Here is a 20,274-nt window from a genome sequence, read left to right as displayed (position 1 = left end):
CACTCTGCCAGTCTTGGCAAATTCCAAGAATAGAGCTGCTATCCTGCTGCCCCTTTTCTCAGTCTTTGACTATTCACAAATGTGCTACCGGGCTAGCACGGCGCAGGCAACAGCCACCGCACCGCAGGTAAGAGCTAAAGGGCGTCTGGACTGATTTCCCTTCGGGCATTTTGTCTTTCCCCTCATGAGTCTTGACCATTTCTTCAACCATGTTTTCCCCTTTGTATCCTTCTTCAGTCTTGACCATTTCTTAGAATACTGCACTCTGCACCATACTACACTCTACACCATACTGCACTCTGCCACTCCAAGAATTCCAAGATTGGAGCTGCTATTCTGCTGCTCTTTTTCTCAGTATTGACATTAACAAAAACGAGCCACGGGCTAGCCGGCGCAGGCAACAGCTACGGGCACCGCAGGCAGGAGCCAACGCGTCAGCCAGACTGTTTTCCCTTCAGGTCTCCTTTGCATCTTTCTTCAGTCTTGACTATTCATCAGAATCATCATATACTGCACTCTGCTGGTCTTGGCCATTCCAAAAGTCGAGCCACCATTCCCCTACACTTTGCATCAGTCTTGACATTCACAAAATGTGCTACCGGGCTAGCACGGCGCCGGCAATAGTCACCCGCACCGTAGGCAAGAGCCAACGGCCGTCTTGGGCGGAGAATAGAGCAGCATTCCACTACATTTTTTCTCAGTCTTTGACCATCCACAAGAATGTACCACCGGGCTGACACAGCAGGCAACAGCTACCGGCACCGCAGGCAAGAGCCAACGGGCGTCCGGACTGTTTTCCGTTCAACGGAGTCAGCATTTGTATCTTTCTTCAGTCTTGACCATTCCCAGAATCAGCACCATACTGCACTCTATTAGTTGACTAATTCCAAAAGTCGAGCCACCATTCTACTGCACTCTGCATCAGTCTTGACATTCCCAGAATCAGTACCATACTGCACTCTATCAGTTGACCAGTTCCAAGGAGCACCATTCTACTGCCCTTTCATCCCACCCCGGAGCACCATTCTACTATCTTTTCATCCCACCCCGCAGCTAATTCATGCACCAATTAGCCAGCTCTGAGCTCTAAGTTTTTGCGGTTCGAGACGCCGTAGCTGACGCCAAAAAAAAACACGGCCCATTTGTCCTCTTGTTACGATCCTGGTTCAGGGTGCATGAGGCGCCCTGCTTCCGCCCCGTGATTGGGTGACGTGGTGGAGACGGACAGACCCCACCCCGTGTGGGTGCGGCCAACCAGGAAGCGCTCTGCCTGATTAGCTGCCAAGACCAGCAGAGCGGACGGAGCGGGCGCTCTGTGGGGCCCCTGCGCTCTGCGAGCAGAGCGCCCTGGACCCACGGAGCGCAGACACCAAGGACTCTGATTGGTCCGCCTTAGATAGATATATACGACGACCGTAGCCACGGTCTTAGATAGTTCTTGCTTGGTTCTTCAAGCAAGCAATACACATTCACTGCACTCATACACTTTGAGTGGCATTCCGATTTGACTGTATTACCCGTGCGATAGGAGCTTGCCCTTTGTTCTATCTTCATAATTACCAACCCAGCATTCTGTGGAGCCCGTGCTCCCTTACAGACAGACGACCCTGACAGTCGAGTGGTTTGTAATACCTCTATCCCGCGGCTTCATTGCTATGTTGTTAAGTCAAGACGACGTTGTAGGATTGTGAAAAAAAAAAGTATGTCTAAGCCCCAACGAAGAGCATAACGGGACGAGCTAAGAGTGCAGCATCGGAACGTTGCCCTTGACTGGCAATATCCGCCTATCGCGAGTAGGAAGCCATAGGTGGCCGGGAGAGTCAAGTTGTTCGCCGCACCCCCGGCTGTGGACTTTGCCATGCTAGCTCCCCACGCAAGCGCGAGCCCTGTAGACACTTGTTTTTTGCTGACAAGTTCTTCCACTATCCAGACCATCACTTCCGGCGCAGCCCAGATAGCGAGTCTTCTAGTTATCCGTTTCTACCAAAAGGTTGAGTCCCTTTTCGCCAAAAGGTTGAGTCCCTTTCCGCCGAAAGGTTGAGTCCCTTCGCTTTCATATTGGTTCTCCCAATCGACGGCGCATCCTGAAGCCCTGGCGGCACACACGAAAGCTCACGCACTTTGCCCACAACGCCCTGGCACACACGAAAGCCCACGCACTTCGCCCACAACGCCTGGCGGCACACGAAAGCCCATACACGAAAGCTTACGCACCAACCGCATTCTACGGACCTCCCTCAGGTCCCAACCGCATTCTGCGCCCCGTGGTCCCTCAACCTCGCGCTTCGTCTGCGGCCTATATTTTAGACATTTGCATTCATTCACTTAGTAGCCGTGCCTCTGACCAAACAACCGAAACACGCTTCAGAAGCGGTTGCGACCTGACAAGACGCGAGCCTCAACTATACTTCCTGAGCCCTTCGTCTCTGGTCTTTTGTCTCTCCATTCACCAATGGCAGGCAACAATCGCAGTCTCTTCACCTACCAATGGCAGGCAACAACCGCAGTCTCTTCATCTACCAATAGTAGGCAATAACCGCAGTCCCCGCCTAGGGTCTGGATAGGATGGAGGCGCTCGAGCTCTGCCTTCCAAGGCTGAAAGGCCTCTGACGGATTCTGGATAAAAGGAAAAGCCCGGAAACAGAGCCTGATAGCCCAAACTATACTCTACGTAGGGTGGGAGCCGTACCGACAAGCAGGTTCCACGAGCAGGTGCTGACTCTAAGGTGTCAAACCAGACTCTACAGAAGCTCGGCAAGCAGCCGAAGGCAACCGGCGATACGGGCGAGCAGCCAAACAAAGCTGCCCGCAAGCCACAACACAGGGCAGGGCGGACGGCACGCCCGCTCATGCTTGTCACTGGTGCTGACTTTACCCATCGATTCGCCTGTTTTCTGCGCACAGCCCTTTCTTCGCCGCCAACTGGTGTAACTCTAAACACATCATCCTCAAGGCCAGCACGACAATGCCGCCGGCGAATCGCTGCCGGGCCCCGGTCCACGTTCAGGGTATGTCTGGGAGGACCGGAACAAGAAGTATAGGCGTACCAGAAGATATGATCAAGAAAAACCCAAATACGCTAAGAGGTGCTCGACCAGAGGCCATCTGTTAGCGAGGCCTCCGTTAGCCGAGGCTTCCGTTAGCCGAGGCATCCTTCAGCCCAGGCTATCCGTCAGCCCAGGCCATCTGTCAGCCGGGGGATTCTACTCCCAGCCTAAAGAGCGCAACGGTCAACTGCCACAGGCTCCCGGTCTGCCTAGAGCCCGGCTCCCAGCGTCAACGGTCGACTGCCACGGGCTCCCAGCGTCAACGGCTGGGGCGCGCCAAAAACGGGACCGAGGGGCAAACATGGGCACACGACAGACACCCGCCCCAGCAGCCGCCGCAACACCAGACAAGCCGCAGCAACCGCGCGCCCAGTCAACAGCCTAGCAGCCTAGCAAACCTCGCAACAAGTCCAGCAGCCAGCGACAAGCCGACGCCAGACGACAGCTAGGCACGCAGACGGGGCAATACTACGCCAGATACCACGCCCACAGCACAGCAGCCGGCGCAGCAACCGCTCGCACCTAGCCACCAGTCCACATAGCAGCCTAGCCACCAGCTTATATAGCATAGTAGCTGGTATACCGAGCAAGACAAGTTCAACAGCCCGCCCGGGCAAGACAATAGCTCGCCCAAGGCCTGGCCCGTGCCCCGCGCACAAAAAGATGGACTTAGAAAATGGCCGACCTATAGGGCCACGGCGGTAACACGGCAAGACGGGATGGGTAAGACGGAGCGGCAAGACTCGCAGCAAGACTCGCGGCAAGACTCGTCCAACACGGCGCGGTAACACCGCTCCCGGCAACACCCTCGCAGCAACACCCTCGCAATCAAAGTGCCCCAGCCAGCCATCTATGCTAGCACACCCGCTCACCGGCACAAGCCCAGAAAGCATCTTGGTATCTAATTGTATTCGCTAGTTGTTGCTAGGTTATGCCTGCGTACGCTAACCTATTACAAACCACTCGACTGTTAGGGTCGTCTGTCTGTAAGGGAGCACGGGCTCCACAGAATGCTGGGGTTGGTAATTATGAAGATAGAACAAAGGGCAAGCTCCTATCGCACGGGTAATACAGTCAAATCGGAATGCCACTCAAAGTGTATGAGTGCAGTGAATGTGTATTGCTTGCTTGAAGAACCAAGCAAGAACTATCTAAGACCGTGGCTACGGTCGTCGTATATATCTATCTAAGGCGGACCAATCAGAGTCCTTCTCCAAAGGTCAGGGCGATCACTGCGATCAGTCTACACTGATCGCACTGATCACACTGACCGCTTCCTGACTGGTTGACCGTCCTGCCAGTGGTGGTCAGTCGAGCCTTGGCGGCTCGTCGCGACTGACCACCTCCTGGTTGGCTGCACTAGCCCCTAGGTGGGTCTACCCCACCTGGCTGCCCCAGCCAATCTGCAGGGGGGCCAGAAGGCGCCTCCTGCACGCCTGTGCCAGGATCGTAACATAACCTCGTTAGCTGGGACGAGATAGCTTGCTAGGACTACACTATAGCTGGGGACACCATAGCTAAGGATACCATAGCTAGGGACACCATAGCTGGGGATACCATAGTTGGGGATACCATAGCTTGAGACGTGTCACGACCAGGGCAAGGCATTGAGGTGAACTCAGTCCATTGGGTGCTATCGACGAAGATTCTAAACTGAGGAAGGAAAGAAGGAAAAGTCCACCAACGCGTCGCGTGCTCGCGAATAAGTTTTCATCTATCAGTGGGGTAGGTGGGGCCTCGAGGCGGCTTCTGATAAGCCCGGGGTTCTGGGCGGCTCTGGCTGCTTGAGGGCCAGTTTGGTGGACGGGTCCTCACAAGACGCAGACAACTGCTAGGGACTACACTATAGGACTGTACCAAAGCTCGAGACGTAGACAACTGCGGCACAGATAGGGTTGAAGTGCGTAGACTTGGGAAGGGCGTAGACTTAGAATGTAGGCCTGGAAGCTAGGCGAGATTGCAGCCCGCTTCGCGGCTACGTAGCCTAAACCGCGACCTCCTTCGCGGCCTACCTGGCTACTATTTCGCCCACAATAGCGTATAGAAATGAGCTTTCTGGCTTACCAGAAGAGATATATACAGAACAATCACCACTTGAACTACTAGTTCGGCGTCACGTCCTGTTGTTTCCAGTACCGGTACCCTGAATAGTAGTATACAAGTTTTTGTTATGCACAATGCATGTTATGCTTATATAAGCATCTATGTGGGTCCATGATTTACTCACATACTATTTCAGACACTACAACCTTAGCGTAGAGATTTCATCCTTCTTCACCTTCTAGTGTTGACACCTGTTGAGTGCATTACAGTGGTAGCTGCGATCTTTTTCGATCGTAGCGGCCCGATACAATACAATTGAAATCACTTTGGCGCCGGATTTCATTTTCGCAGGCCAGAATTGACCTCTTTTTCGTCAAGTCTTCCACGCGCACGCATTTACTGCACCGAAAGCGTTTGTCAGAATTGACACCGTGTCTTCTTTTTCCACAAACCACTATCAATCCCCATTGATCGAACCGTGTCTTTATCACTGTCGACGACTTCAATTATCGTTTTATCCACTAGCTTATCCTGTTTGACTATCTGCTCGTTGATACGACCGTTGGAAGCACTTTTTCTACCAACTGCTTCATTTTTGACACGGTCGCACCAAACAGCAATTATAGGATCTCAATTCGCACTGGATTACTGGAAGCTTCCTGGGACCCCGCATTTGACCCCACAATCGGCAAAAACCAGTTTCCCCCACCTGTAGATCACCGCAGATCACTCTGCTGGTATCTGCATTAGTTAACCCACTGGTCAATTATCGAACTGTTGTTTTCTGCTCCACTTTGTCAGCACCTTATTGTCCGGATCGGCACTTTTTTTCCCTTTCACAGGTCATTTGGCCGGCCTGTTCGCCTCTTGGTTGACTGGCCATCTGCCGATTGACGTCGACTCCCGTCATTTCCTTTGGACTTGCTAACACATAGATCGTAAACCCCGCGAGCACCTTCTTGTAGCCCAGATTTTGAACTACGTCTCTGTTCATGCAAATACCCTCGACTATAGCTCCATGGAGGTCGTCGAGAATTACATCGAATAACTACCGAAGACAGTCATTAACGAGATCACCCAGCAAAACGAACAGCAGCTCGGCACTAGACGGCGGAACCAAGGACGGACCCTCACTTTCAACTCGAATTGGGTCCTCCAAAAAGACGTCGTCAAAGCCGAATTAGCGACAGTTGTCAAGTTCATCAGATCTCAGACAGTTCGCCCCGCCAGACAATCAGCAACTCAACTCGCTAACAACACTGCCAGCACCGTCCCTGGCAGTCACCCTGACGCTTGCCCCGGGCCGTCACAAGCCCTAATCCCAGCACCTCCACCAGTTGACCTTGATTAGTTCTCGACTACCCTACAACTCTCGATCAACGCACCACCTGCCCCGCGAAGCGACAAGACAAGGGAGTTCAAAACCGCGGTCAGACCCATTGCCCTAAATTACAACCGACCGCGTACTATAATTGAGTACAATCATATTACTGAAGGAGAGTACGACCTCCGAATCCGTCAGTACGAAGAACAGTTGGCAGCTCACAATCTTAGCATCAATCGAGCTCAAACCATCGAACCAGAGAAGTTGACAACCCTTCCAGAGTACGAGTCAAGAACCTCAAGCCCTTTCCTCAAAGACCCAGACATAGCACCACCAAGTAAGGAAGGTCCGCCTCCCCCACCTCAGAATATCAATGCCGAGGCTGCCATACAAGCATTCTTCAACAAGTTATCGGCAAAGCTAGATGGGCAGGCTTCAAACAATGCAAATAAGGAGTCGGTTCGGGCTGGAAGATCACATCTGCAGGATTTTATAACCCTGAAGTGGAGGTAGCGAATAACGAGGAGTCGACCCTCGTTAGTAACGACATCTATTATAAGGATATTAATATGTTCTTTGACTCCGTGATGGAATACGCCACCAACCCTGCCCGTCGCGATGTGTTGAGACGCGATTTGGGTCAACTGCTCAAGGGCACAGCCCAACAGTGCTACATCGGCGTGCTGTCAGACATCGAACGAGCTCAATTAAAGAAGAACTTCAACTTCTGGAAGTCGGTGATGATCAAGCGGTTTGGACTATCAAAAACGGAGGCTGGAGAGCAACTACTCAAGTGCACCTATACAGCTACCGACTGCAAAGCCGGGATCAAATTCAGGTCCTACGCAGCCAATAAGATTCGTCTCTGCAAGGCTATGGGCATAAATAACACACACAGTGTCCTGTCTTTCATCTACAATGGAGTCGACCTCACCATCCAAGAGCTCATCTTCGAACCTGACTCATCTACGACAATCGACGCCTACCTTACCAGCGTCGGGGATGTAAGGAAAGGACACCTCAAACACCAGCCGCGCGCACAGGGTGCGCGCTCACCAGCTGTTACCAACTGGCCGGAACACTGCCAGTTGGCACAAGCCACTACGCCACGCCATGGCGTCCCGGGCCTGAGCCCCTGAGCACGTATATAAACAGTGGCCCTCGCCCACCTTCCTTTGTGACGGTCAGGTTGAAGTCTCACACCAATACTACTCATTGCTCGCCCACCTTCTTACCTGCATTGTGACCACCTTGATCCGGCGTACCTGCCTTCTCTTACAGAGGAGAAGACAAATGCGAGATCTCGTATCCTCAATAACCTATCAACAAACTCACTGGTAGTCAACTGAGATCGACAGATCAATAAGGACAGACAAATCCTGGTTACCCCAGCATACTACGGACAGGACTCGGAGCCAGCGTACTACTACAACGACGGACCACCCCGCCGTTTTGGCAATTAAGGATACGACAGAGGCCGCGAGAACTGGAGCCCTCGACGGGACCGAGATCAAACACGCCCCCGCAGACAAAACTCCCCATACCCTAGGGGCGAGAATAATCGTAAGCGAGACTATGGAGATTGACGTGAGCGATACCCGAACAACTACCGGCCCCAGAATTGTCAAGACAGAGGATATACATATCGAGGTCGACGGGAGAAGAATGGAAGACCTTTCCGTCGCTAGACTTGGCTGTAAGAGCGACGCTATTGTCGCTGGGTGCGCCCCAACCGGAAGGGACCAGCATTCTTAGCAGAGGAGGTCAAAGTTAAACGGATGGACGGATACGAGCATGAGGAGGAAGAGCTTATAGATCATGGATATCATTTGGTAGAAGAGTTAGCAGAGTCCAATTTGGAGTCATACTATGACCCGACTGACAACGAGGGCAATATAACTGAGTCTGCTTATTTTTCGTCTCGCCCCCATACCATTAGACGGAGGTTTCGATCCCCAAACCCAGCCCCATTCCCTCGTAGACCTCGGTCCCCGCCTCGACAAAGAATGATATCTCCAACTCTATATCGCCATCCACTTCCACGTCGTTCTGACAACGCGCAATTGACTGACTTGATCCGTAACTCGAAGCGGGAAAAATCGGGAATTGATCTCAGACGTGTGATGCCCTGACCCGTTGCTCGAATATGAAAAATACTATCGTTTGAAATTGATTTGATCCGTAACTCGAAGCGGGAAAAATCGGAATTGATCTCAGACGTGTGGTGGCCCTGATCCCGTTGCTCGAATATAATAAATCCTGTTGATTGAAATTTATTTAAAAAGCAGGTCTATGAATCTATTCCTAATTGGGATCGCACCTTCCCTTCCTACCACCACACGTCTGATTTTACTGAGATAAACTGTAGTGATCCCAGCCTAATCAGCCGGCAACATGTCTCAGCAGCCGCCTACATAAACCTCGCACCCCCCACCTCCTCCTTCTCTTTTTCATCACACACCATTACGCTACACACCCACCGCATTCAATCCATCAACTATCCGGCTCTCGTCATCAACCAACAAGCAACAACCATCACAGTCATCAATTTGACAACCAAACAACACAATGGCTCGCACTAAGCAGACTGCGCGGCAGTGGACTGGTGGCAAGGCCCCGCGAAAGCTGCCTGCCCGCAAGTCTGCCCCGGCGGCCGAGGTTTATAAGAAGCCCTATCGTTATAAGCCCGGTACCGTCGCTCTCCGCGAGATTCGTAGCTACCAGAAGTCGACTGAGCTCCTGATCCGCAAGCTCCCCTTCCAGCGCCTGGTAAGTTTTCTTCCTGATTGCCATCGCCGACTCCACGGTCGCGCTTGGCACAATCGCCATCTCACAAAAACACTTTACTGACCGTCTATCTATAGGTTCGTGAGATTGCTTAGGGCATTAAGTGGGATCTCAGCTTCCAGCCTTTGGCCATCGGCGCTCTCCAGGAGTCGGTCGAGTCTTATCTCGTCTCTCTCTTCGAGGATACCAATCTGTGCGCCATCCATGCTAAGCGTGTCACCATCCAGGCTAAGGATATCCAGCTTGCCCGCCGCCTGCGCGGAGAGAGCAACTAAGCGAGACCTCGTGCGGGGTTTCCATTGATGGACATGGCGGGGAGAGGTGCTTGCTAGTTTTGGGGCTGGGCGGATAATAACTCTTTCTTCATATAATGGGACTACTTTGACTTGAATGATGGATCATTCTCGGGGGTCTGTCACGGCCGGCTTGGAATGAGAGCGGAACTCCTCTACTGGGCGCTATAGACGAAGATTCTAAACTAACGGGAAAAGGGAAAAGAAGCTCAAAAGCCTCCCCTCGCGAGATTCTTCCAGGGCGTCTCAAGGTGAGGCTCTGGCTGGTCGGGTGGATCCACCCAACTGGCGTCTGATTAGTCAGAGCGTCTGGGAGGCCTGGAGGACCAGGCCCTCACAGGGTCTACGGCGTTTTTATGAAACGGGTTTCACTAATAGCTTATACCTTATATTGTAGTAAGGGGATACTACCGATACCAAATGCCGAATAACGATTATAAATACCGCTTGTTCCTACTGTGATGCCTACCTGCCTTAATACTGACCCTGAACCCGATGCAAATGTTTTCTAATCTCCCGCCATAACGCATAGCGCGGCAATAACAGTGCTTGCCTTGACTGCTACGATGGTTGTGAAGCCCTGTCTTTAATGCCTTGCAGAGCACACTGTAGTGACCCCAGAGTATATATACCAACGCTGGTACCAATCCAAATAAATGTCAAATCAATCAAATAAGGAAAAATATATTTGTAGGCAAATAAGCCGTGCCGCCGCAATGCAACTATCGCCACCCGCTGTAAACAAACTGCCGAATCTTACCTTCCTGCAGCGATTTCCCTGCTTCCTTGGCTCCCGAGTCCTCGACAACATGCCTGCCTCCACCGTTGATGTTACGACCCTCTTGACCAGCCTCCCTACCGCCGAAAATCTACCTCCTTCTCTTTGTCCGAAGCTATCACGAGTAGCTAGATAGTTCGATGCGCTCCTTGAGAGGGAGTAGATCTCAAAGATATAGCAGGACTCAAAGATGTAGCGGGAATTGAAGTCAAGGATTGGCGAGGATAAAAATACTAAGAGGGTCCTTCATACCAGAAAAGTGGGTAGGAAAAACACCAAAAAAGACATGGTGGATTCGTGATCACGGCTACTGGGTCGCCCTGGTCATCCAACGACGCCGTCAACGAGGGAGAATACTACTGAGCATGCCACTATTGCAAGAAGCTGTTCAAGGCAGAGTCAACAAGCTTGGCAACTATACATTTGGAAAAAGACCACAAATCATACCTACCCAATTCCCAGCCTGGTATTGAGAGCCAGGAAAAAGGCAACGCACACCTGAGGTAGTCAATACGAAGCGCGCGAGGCATATTTTACTGCCTCACAAGCTCTCTATAGAAGAGAAACTCGTCGATCTAGTCGTCGGCTCAAACCTGCCTTCCAGCACCTCTCGTTCGATATTCGGACTTCCAACGCAACAGTTTCCTACCTAGCGGTCTTTGTGCATTACACCGATATTGACGGCGCCGTACAACAAGACCTGCTTGGAATGCCGCATCTTCGAGGCTCTCACAGCGGCGAGAGCCAGCACAGCGGCGAGAGCCAGCACAGCGGCGAGAACCAGGCTCTCTACATCTCTCAGCTAGTCAACGACTACGGCTTCAATAATAACGTTGGTCATTTTCAGTTTGACTACGTGGATTCGAACGACTAGGCAGTAAAACCTACCTCGGAGTCGTTAATATCTGGCCTTAGCCGGTTTTCCCAGGATTCCTAGCCTCGAAGCATCGTGTGCGTTGCTTCGGCCACATCCTCAACCTAGCAGCGCAGGCCTTCATTCTCGGCAAGTCGACTGACCTCGAAAGAACCTTTGACAATGACTTCATCGGCCAGTTTCCGCTAAGCAGAAAGAAGCGTTGTTGAAGATGTGGCGAAAGAGAGGGCCGGTTAGAAAGCTTCACAATGTTGTTTGCTTTGTTCCGATCGAAATCAATATAACTATACCTGTTAGAACAACGCGCATTCCAGCCACATAGAGGTGGCTGCAGCAACGCATTCATCAGCCAGACAGGCGGCAGTAGAGGCGTAAGGGTCCTGTCACGGCGGGTGCCGAGGTGGTGTCAATGACGTAGTGCTGGAGTGTGGTCTGTGCGTACCTATCACGTAATACGCACCATACCTAGAACCCCGCGCCTTGCTCGCTCTCCGCAACACCTTCCTTTTCCTTCCTTAGCTTTAGATTCCACAATACAGGTTACGGTTATACTGCGTGTTATTCCAGTCGAATCCTCTCCTTTGTGACAGGTTCCAGATTCCATATAAGTGGCCTACGGCCACTTCTTTCTTCTAGATAGACATGGACAACAATGACCAGCACTTGAACCACCAGCTTTCGGCGTGCAGCACGCCCTGTTGTTTCTAGTACCGGTACCTAGTGGTTCCAACAATATCCTACGTCAATCTAACGGTATGTAGCCACAGTCATCTTACTTCACGAACTCCAACGATATTTGTGCCTGTCGGAAGTATCAAGACGTTGTCCCGTCAAGGAGTATAATAATAAGACATATTTATGGTAACACTTGTATCTTACCTAAGCCTAAGGGATGGACTCCCCTAAAGAAGGAAGACTAAAAGACCTCAATCTTTATCTCGGGAACCGTCATAAATACTAGGCCGGCCCCGACAGAGACTAGAGACGGCATCCACAGGAACTCCTACTGCAAGATCGAAGTAAAAGCCTGCCCAGACGGCCTGATAATATCGGTCTGTCTAGATACCGGGTATTCAACAGTTATAGCTAACAGATAGTGAGTCGCGCGGTCAACTAGCCAGGGAACGAAAAAGCAATTGAGGACGAGGAGGACGCCGACAGCACAGAAGCCGAAAAGAAGATTGACGACAAAGAAGACATCAATGACGATGACACGCGCGACGTCATTGAGCTCATCAAGGCAAAACAAAAGAACAGCGAACAGTACATCAGTCAGATCACGAGGAGACTGAATAGCACTGCCGAAGTAGTCGACGACCTCGTCGGACAAGTTGGCAACCAGGGTATCATGCAGGAGATGGTAACGAAGCTGATGACGAAATCACAAGCTTGAAAGGCCAATTGAGGGTGGCAATGGATTTCATCGTGAGAAAGAGAAAGCTGAATGGCATTGAGCATAAGAAGTGGGAACACCGCCAAAAATTTAAAGGGACTGGAGGAACAGGAGGAAGCTTTGCTCATCTGATGGCCATAAAAGCCTAGATATCAAGATTTTTGGGATTTCAATACAAGGAAGACGCCAACTTCAACAGGAACGCCAATGGTCATAGAGACCTTGATTTGAGCAGGCTATGGTAGATATCAACTGGGGGCAGTTGATCTCGGAGAGGGGCAGATGTTATGCTTATATAGCATCTATGTGGGTCTATGATTTACTTACATACCATTCCAGACACCACAACCTTGGCGTAGAGGTTTCATCCTTCTTCACCTTGTCTTGACACCAGCGCTGCCAACAACTCAAATAAAGTCAACTCAAATAACTCAAATCGTCTCAAATAGCCAACTCAAATAAGCCACTTTTAAACCCAACTCAATTCAAATCGACCAGTTATTTGAGTTGGGTTTAGCTCAAATATTCCCATCGCTTGGGCTCTTTTTGGGCGTAGTTTTCCCTGCATTCCTGAGCTCAGGGCAGCATTTGGCCATGGCCAACCTGGTAATATCTAGGGCTTCCGGCCTAAGGAAAACTTCAACTAGACTGACCTGCTTTTCTGCAGTGCTATCGACCTGCGTTGCAGCGCTGTAACTATCGCCAAGTCAACAAGCTTCCTTTCCTGCGTTCCTACTGCGAATTCGCTGCTTCCTCGCTTCCAATATGCGAGCCTCGACTATCAATACCGCGGCCCTCTCGTCGAACAGCCTGCACGCAGAAAATCAACCGCTTAACGTTCAAGACCGTACTTCTCGAATTGCCTGGCAGTACCCTTGCCTGGCAGCGATTGACCCAGCAGACTTGGCCCACAAAGAAGTAAAAGTGGCCCACGATAAAAACACCAGATGGTTCCTTTATACCAGAGATTTGGGTAGGAAAAAGAATAGCAAGATTGTCGCAAATTGGCGGACATGGTGACTGGCTGGCCAAGGTCGTCAACAACGCAGTAGAAGAGGGCTCATACTGGTGGGCGTGCCAGTATTGTAATAAGACCTTCAATGCAGCAGCGACTTTGTCAGCGACTATGCACCTCAAAAGTCAGCATCGTGAAAGGTTGAAGGCTGAAGAGAGTGGTGTTGAGCGAGGATATAAGAGGCAGCGGTTACTACAGTTAGTCCAACAACAACAGAGAGCAGTATTACTGCCTCACAAGCTCACTCTACGAGAGAGGCTATTAGCGATGATCCTGTTAGAATTTGTCAAGCAGAAGAGCCTCGAAGGTTCTAGATAGAGACTTCGCCACCCACTTCGCCACCACAATGGTAGTATACGAAGGGGCTTCTGGCACTGCCAGAAAGCTAGAGAGAACACACATCTACAATCCATCACTTAAACCACTAGCTTTCGGCGTACAGTTACGCCCTGTTGATTCCAGTAGCGGTACCCTAGTGAATCCAACACATAACTTGTTGGCAAAGAAGCTATAACTCGTCAGCAAAAAATTGTCTATAGGGCTCGCGCTTGCCTGCGGAGATCGAGTGATGTGGAAGCCGGAAAGGCAAAAAGTCTACAGCGGATACCTACAGCGAACTTTGTACTCGTCAGCAAAAAAAAGTGTTTATGAGGGGCGCGCTTGCTTTGTGTGAGGACCGGTCCACCAAACTGGCCCTCAAGCAGCCAGAGCCGCCCAGAACCCACGGGCCTATCAGAAGCCTCCTCGAGGCCCCACCTACCCCACTGATAGATGCAAGCTGGTTCGCGCGCACACGACGCGTTGTTGGACTTTTCCTTCTTTCCCTCCTTAGTTTAGAATCTTCGTCGATAGCACCCAATGGACTGAGTTAACCTCAATGCCTTGCCCTGGTTGTGACAATAACCCTCGGATGGTGGATTACGTACCCTCAGCACAGCTGAAGGTTCAAGGGGTTTATGAGCGGCTGAGCAAGCTAGCCAGCCTGAGGGAAAAGATGTACTACCATTGGCAGAAAGCTGTGGATTCACAGAAGAAGTACTACGACGCACGACACCAGTGGATCGAGTTCGAGGTAGGAGAAACGGTTGGGCTCTCTACACAGAACTTCCGCTTCAAAACCGGAAAGAAGCTAGCACCGAGATTCATCCCAGTCAAGGTCACAGAAAGGATCGGCACGCAGGCATACCGGGTCAAACTGCTAACTAAGTACGCCCGGCTCCATGATGTCTTCCCAGTCTCCCTATTAGAAAAGTGGTTGGTAGCCGAAGGCCAGAAAGTACTACCACTATCAGAGCTAGTCGAAGGAGAGGAGGAGTGTGAAGTAGAAGATATTGTGGACATAAGGATAAAGGAGAGCAAAGGAGGTTCCTGGTTAGGTGGGCAGGCTGGCTAGCCGAATACAATACCTGGGAACCTAGAGAACACTTGGCCAACGCCCAGAAGATGCTACAACAATACGAAAAGAAAGCAAGGCAGAGGCATAAAAAATGGAACGATTAATCGACGAGAACGTCGATCTACGAGGGGGGGAATAGTTGTAAGAAAGGAACGCCAACCTCCTCACACACAACTCACTCACTCTTTTGAAGCGGGCCTAGACTTCACTCCTTTGTCAGAGGCCCGCCTTATACCCTGTCATGTATATAATCAGAGGCCTTCGTCTCTTTCCTTTGCGAGGGCCAGGTTGAAGTCTCTCGCCAGTATCAGTCATTGCTCTCTTACTTCAACACCTACGTTGTGACCACCTTGATCAGGCGTACCTACCTTCTCTTACATCAGGGCTCACATATGTAGCGGTATCACGAGTTCGTACGCTGAAAAGCATTATGTTTGACAGGCCGTTTAATCTAGCTGCTCTACGGAGAGTAGCTAATGAGGGCCACCGGGCACAAACGGAGGACCTCGCACGCCGCCTGCCTTGACGGCTGCACCCGGCGCTTCGCGACGACGAGTTGTATGACTGAGAAGGGCCTTTTCCATCTCTGAATAGTGTTGTTTACTAGGCGGCAACATGTGGTTAGCTCACGGCGTATTACTCAGTTACTTTTGAGTGCTGAGTACGGTTCATATAGATGCTACATATCCCCAGTTTATAGAGCCAATGTGTAATCACCGGTCGTATCCTATTCTATGACGGCTCCTTTCCATCCCATAGCGAGTCCCTCCTACCCTATGACAAGTTATCATGGGCCTAGAAAGGCTTGGAATGGTAGAGAGAACACGTTTGGGCATACTTTCGTTGCTCAAATACGTGTTCAAATCCGTGCTCAAATGCAGTAACTAGGCGTGTCGAATGCGCTAGTAAATGCGCTTACTTATATGCTAAAACTACCTTACTTTACACGCTCAAATTGAGCCTATTTGAGCCGAATATTGATTATCTTAATATACCTTCTTTCTTTTTTTAATACCTTTTTTACTTCGAAAGCTTCGTTTCTTCCTACGGCTCTATATCACTCCTAACTTGGGCCGCTAGGGTATTTTGTTCATTGACTGACCTCAGCAGCAACACAGAATTTCTGGCCGTTGATTTTCAGACCTCAGCAGCACAGCAGTTCTGTTCTTGCACTCCTCAGACCTACCACCGCAGCACAGCATTCCTATTCTTTCCCTCACCCTCACCTCAGACCTCACCGCAGCACAGAATTCTTGTTCTTGCATTCTTCACCTCACACCTCAGCACCACAGCACAGCATTTCTATTCTTGATTTCGGCGCCGCACCGCAGGCAGCACCATTTCTCCTCGCCTTTCCAGCTGCACCACAGGCAGCACCTTTCTCCTCTTCATTTCTGCACGCCACAAAGCTGTACTCTTTGTCGTTGTCATTTCTGGCAGCCACACAGCTGCACTCGTCGTTGTCATTTCTGGTCACCACAGCTGCACTGTCGTTGTCATTTCTGGCAGCCACACAGCTGCTCGTCGTTGCCATTTCTGGCAGTCACCACAGGCACTCCTCTATTTTTGGCAGTCACCACAGCTGCACTGTCATTGATTTCTGGCAGTACCACAGCTGCTCGTCATTGATTTCTGGCAGTCACCACAGCCGCACTATCATTGATTTCTGGCAGGCGCACCCGTTATTGATTTCTGGTAGCCACAGCGCACTCCCCATTTCTAGCCACTGCATTTCCCGATCGTCACTTCCCGCCACCTCCATGGAAGGCGCTGTCGATGATCCCGAGCGCCACCTAGACAACAACTCAATGGAAGAGCTCATGTACAGGGACATGGTCCGTCTGGCCGACGACCTCGGCATTGGGCCGCTGATGATGGACCCCGTCCACGGCTTCTTCGTGTCGATCCGGCCTAGGTGGCTGACTCAGCCCCGCCCTAGTCCTGTAAGGCGCACTTTCCGCGGAGCCAGTCCAATCGAGGAGCGCGTCGGGCTGCTTCCCGACACCACCCCCAGCGCGCCCACCAGCGACACGCTGCCCAGTCCCCCGCGCGCGGCAAAAAAGAGCAAGAAGGCGAAGGCGAAGAAGGCTGGCAAGGCGAAGGTGACCAAGGCGACTCCGAAGGCGACTCGGACCGTGGCGACTCAGCGCCGCCGCAGCGCGCAAACAATGTCGGACGCGTGGCCCGACCAGCGGCGCAGCATGCGGGTGCAGGAGAGATTGGCCATACAGGCGTCGCTGGCCGACGTTGCGGTGAGGCAAGCGCAGGACGCTGCGGCGGCTGCGGACAAGGACACTCCAATGCAGGCCGCAGACGCTGCGGACGAGGACACTCAGGACACTCGTATGCAGGACGTTGACGAGGACACTCCTATGCAGGACGTGGGCGACGTGGCTCGGTCCACTCAAGACACTATTCTGGGTCAGCAAGACACTATTCTAGGTCAGCAAGATACTATTCTGGGTCAGCAAGCCAGCCAGCAAGACACTCCGGGTCAGCAAGGCACTCACGTGCAAGACACCATTCACGTAGCCACGCAAGGCCCCACGACTCCGCGCCCGCGTGGCCGTCCGCTGCAGCGCGTCCCCGCGCCTCCGCTGCGGCAGCGTGGCGGCGGCGGCGTCGCCACGTCTCCGGTGCGTGGCCGTGGCCGGGACCGCATCCTCAAGAGCAGCTTCCGGCGCACGACGCGACCAAGGCGCAAAGTGTACTTTGGCCACAACACGCACTACAGCCCGCCGCCGGCCAAGGCCTACAACCCAGCCAGTCCCCCGGTGCGCACGGCAAACCCAGGCGCGGGCAACGCCAGTCGCCCCACTGGCAACGACTACTCCAGCCTCGACTCCAGTCGCGCGGGCAACGACACGGGCAACGACTCTACGGGCAACCCCACGGGCAACCCCAGTCGCCCCACGGGCCTCTACCCACTCAACCCATTCAGTCGCCCCATGAGCCTCTACCTACTCAACCCATACAGTCGCCCCACGGGCAACACGGGCAACGACTCCAGTTGCACGGGCCTCACGGGCAACCCCAGTCGCGCCACGGGCCTCAACCCCACGGGCAACCCCACGGGCAACCCCAGTCGCCCCACGGGCCTCTACCCACTCAACCCATTCAGTCGCCCCACGGGCAACACGGGCAACGACTCCAGTCGCACGGGCCCCACGGGCAACGACTCTAGTCTCCCCACGGGTAGCTACTTCGGCCTCAACTACTATACTCCCGTTATTCGGCGTATGCCTCGAGATGACCAACTGTATGGCCATGGCCAAGTCGGCCGGCCCACGGTGCGCTACCCCACGGGCCTCGACTCCACGGGCAACGACTCAGACAGTCACGTCGTTCGGCGTATCCCTCGCGCCACGGGCAACAACTACAGCAACGACTACACCACGGGCAACCACTCGGGCGACAGTCGCGTCGTTCGGCGTATCTCTCGCGCCACTGGCAACGACTACAGCAATGACTACAACGACTACAGTCGCACGGGCAACGACTACCGCCCGGGCAACGACTACAGCCGCTTGGGTAACGACTACAGCAACGACTACAGTCGCCCCAAGTCACAGGGTCGCCCCACCGGCAACGACTACTCGGGCCTCACCTACAGTCGCACGAGCAACGACTACTCCTCCACAGGCAGTCGCCCGTCACAGAGACAGCCCACGTCGCAGACACAGCCCAGCGTAGCCAGCAGCGTCCTCAGCTACCGCCTCAGCCCCAGCTTCGCCGACGCTAGCAGCGACTTGGCCAGCGCCTTGGCCACGGCCGAGGCCATCGTCGCTCGCGCCGACCTGGAAGAGAACGTCGCCCTCGCCGCTCGCGCCCTCTACCAGCTCAGTCTCGGCCAGGTCAGGGAGGGCCAGCTGCAAGAGTCGCAAGAGTCAGCGCAGCAGTCGGCGCAGCAGTCGGCGCAGCAGTCGCAGCAGTCAATCTACCCAGCGCAAGAGTCGCAAGGGTCGGCGCAGCAGTCGGCACAGCAGTCGCAGCAGTCGATCTACCCAGCGCAAGAGTCGCAAGGGTCGATCTCGCAGCAGTCTATCTCGCAGCAGTCCATCTACCCAGCGCAGCCGCTTGAGTCTTACGCAGCGCAGTCCCCAACAGGGCCGCAGTACCAGATACTGGAGTCGGCGCAAGAGTCGGCGCAGGGAACAGCGTCGGGAACAGCGCTGCCGTTGATTTACTCCGGAACAGCGCCGCAAGAGTCGACTTACCTCTGGCTACCGTACCCGCAAGAGGCAGCGCAAGAGACGGCGCAAGAGTCGACTTCGGGAACACAGGCACCTGCACAGCCACCGACTTACGGAACATTACAAGATTCGATTGACCTAACAGAAATCAAGCAGGAGGAGGGCGAAGAGTCGACTTACGGAACGCAGTCGACTTACGGAGCGCAGTCGACTTACGGAGCGCAGTCGAGTTACAGAACAGCGCAGGGAACAGCGTCGACTTACCCACAGGCACCGACTTACGCACGGGCACCAACTTACGGAACATTACAAGATTCCATTTTCCCAACAGGGCATCCGCAATACCAGATCAAAGCTGGAAGAGGGACAAGAGGAGGGAGCGCAAGAGGCAGCGCAAGAGGCAGCGCAGTTGACTTACGGACAGGCACCCGCACAGCCAACTTACGGACCACAGGCACCGACTTACGGACAGGCACAGCCGACTCCAGCACCGCGCTACACCACGTGGAGCCCCCTCAACCCGCCGCTGCGCGCGGCTCGCCGTCCAGCTTGTGCCGTCGAGTCGAGCATCCACCTGCGCGAGGACGAGGACGCTGAGGACGGCACTGGCGGCACTGGCGGTTCCGGGCAGTAAGCTGGATTTCGTCTGGCATTATTTGGCTAGGAATTATTTATCTAGTCGGGAGGTTCGTCTGGGATTCGGTGCGCACTTTGGCACGGGCATTACTTGTCTGGGCATTCGGTGCACTTTGGCACGGCATTAATATCTAGTACCTGGCATTATTGTCAGTACTCTGGGGATCCTCTGGGATTCGGGGATCTGTCTGGGATCCGTCTGGGATCCGTCTGGCATCGGCTGGGCAACTTGCACTCTGGGGATTGGTCTATGGGGATTGGTCGTCTAGGCAACACTCTGGGCATTACTGGGATTACTGGCATCACTGGCATTCGGTCTAGGCGTTCGGTCTAGACATCACTTATCGGTCTAGGCATTCGGTCTAGGCATTCGGTCTAGACATCACTTGTCATCGGTCTAGGCATCACTTGTCAGTCTAGGCATCGTCTGGCGGCATTTTGGCGAGCGACTTGTCCCGCGAGGCCACGAGCCGCAGTTTCCACCGCCCATGATAG

At 53.0% G+C, this 20,274-nt stretch overlaps 4 protein-coding genes across 4 annotated transcripts; all 4 read left to right on the top strand.

Annotated features, from left to right (window-relative positions):
* Nucleotides 1–7,001: 7,001 nt before the first annotated feature.
* Nucleotides 7,002–7,553, top strand: B0T26DRAFT_756764 (uncharacterized protein; the record flags this gene model as incomplete). Its single annotated transcript, XM_060446154.1, has 2 exons — nt 7,002–7,418; nt 7,503–7,553. The coding sequence occupies 2 exons, from the start codon at nt 7,002–7,004 to the stop codon at nt 7,551–7,553; spliced, it is 468 nt and encodes a 155-aa protein (XP_060290058.1).
* A 1,332-nt stretch (nt 7,554–8,885) lies between these two features.
* On the top strand, nt 8,886–9,476 carry B0T26DRAFT_792089 (histone 3; the record flags this gene model as incomplete). Its single annotated transcript, XM_060446865.1, has 2 exons — nt 8,886–9,183; nt 9,297–9,476. The coding sequence occupies exons 1-2, from the start codon at nt 8,983–8,985 to the stop codon at nt 9,474–9,476; spliced, it is 381 nt and encodes a 126-aa protein (XP_060290057.1). The 5' UTR covers nt 8,886–8,982.
* A 2,312-nt stretch (nt 9,477–11,788) lies between these two features.
* On the top strand, nt 11,789–12,539 carry B0T26DRAFT_680921 (uncharacterized protein; the record flags this gene model as incomplete). The annotated part of the gene is made up of 4 exons (XM_060440567.1): nt 11,789–11,829; nt 11,868–11,899; nt 12,122–12,198; nt 12,264–12,539. 4 exons carry the CDS (start codon nt 11,789–11,791, stop codon nt 12,537–12,539), a joined length of 426 nt encoding a protein of 141 aa, XP_060290056.1.
* Nucleotides 12,540–16,710: 4,171 nt separating this feature from the next.
* On the top strand, nt 16,711–20,048 carry B0T26DRAFT_792084 (uncharacterized protein; the record flags this gene model as incomplete). Its single annotated transcript, XM_060446864.1, has 3 exons — nt 16,711–19,367; nt 19,414–19,773; nt 19,934–20,048. 3 exons carry the CDS (start codon nt 16,711–16,713, stop codon nt 20,046–20,048), a joined length of 3,132 nt encoding a protein of 1,043 aa, XP_060290055.1.
* Nucleotides 20,049–20,274: the final 226 nt, after the last annotated feature.

The sequence above is a fragment of the Lasiosphaeria miniovina genome (genome assembly GCF_030549165.1).
Source record: "Lasiosphaeria miniovina strain SMH2392-1A chromosome Unknown B0T26scaffold_8, whole genome shotgun sequence".
Taxonomy (NCBI): Eukaryota; Fungi; Ascomycota; class Sordariomycetes; order Sordariales; family Lasiosphaeriaceae; genus Lasiosphaeria; species Lasiosphaeria miniovina.
This window is presented reverse-complemented; position numbering and strand designations above follow the sequence as displayed.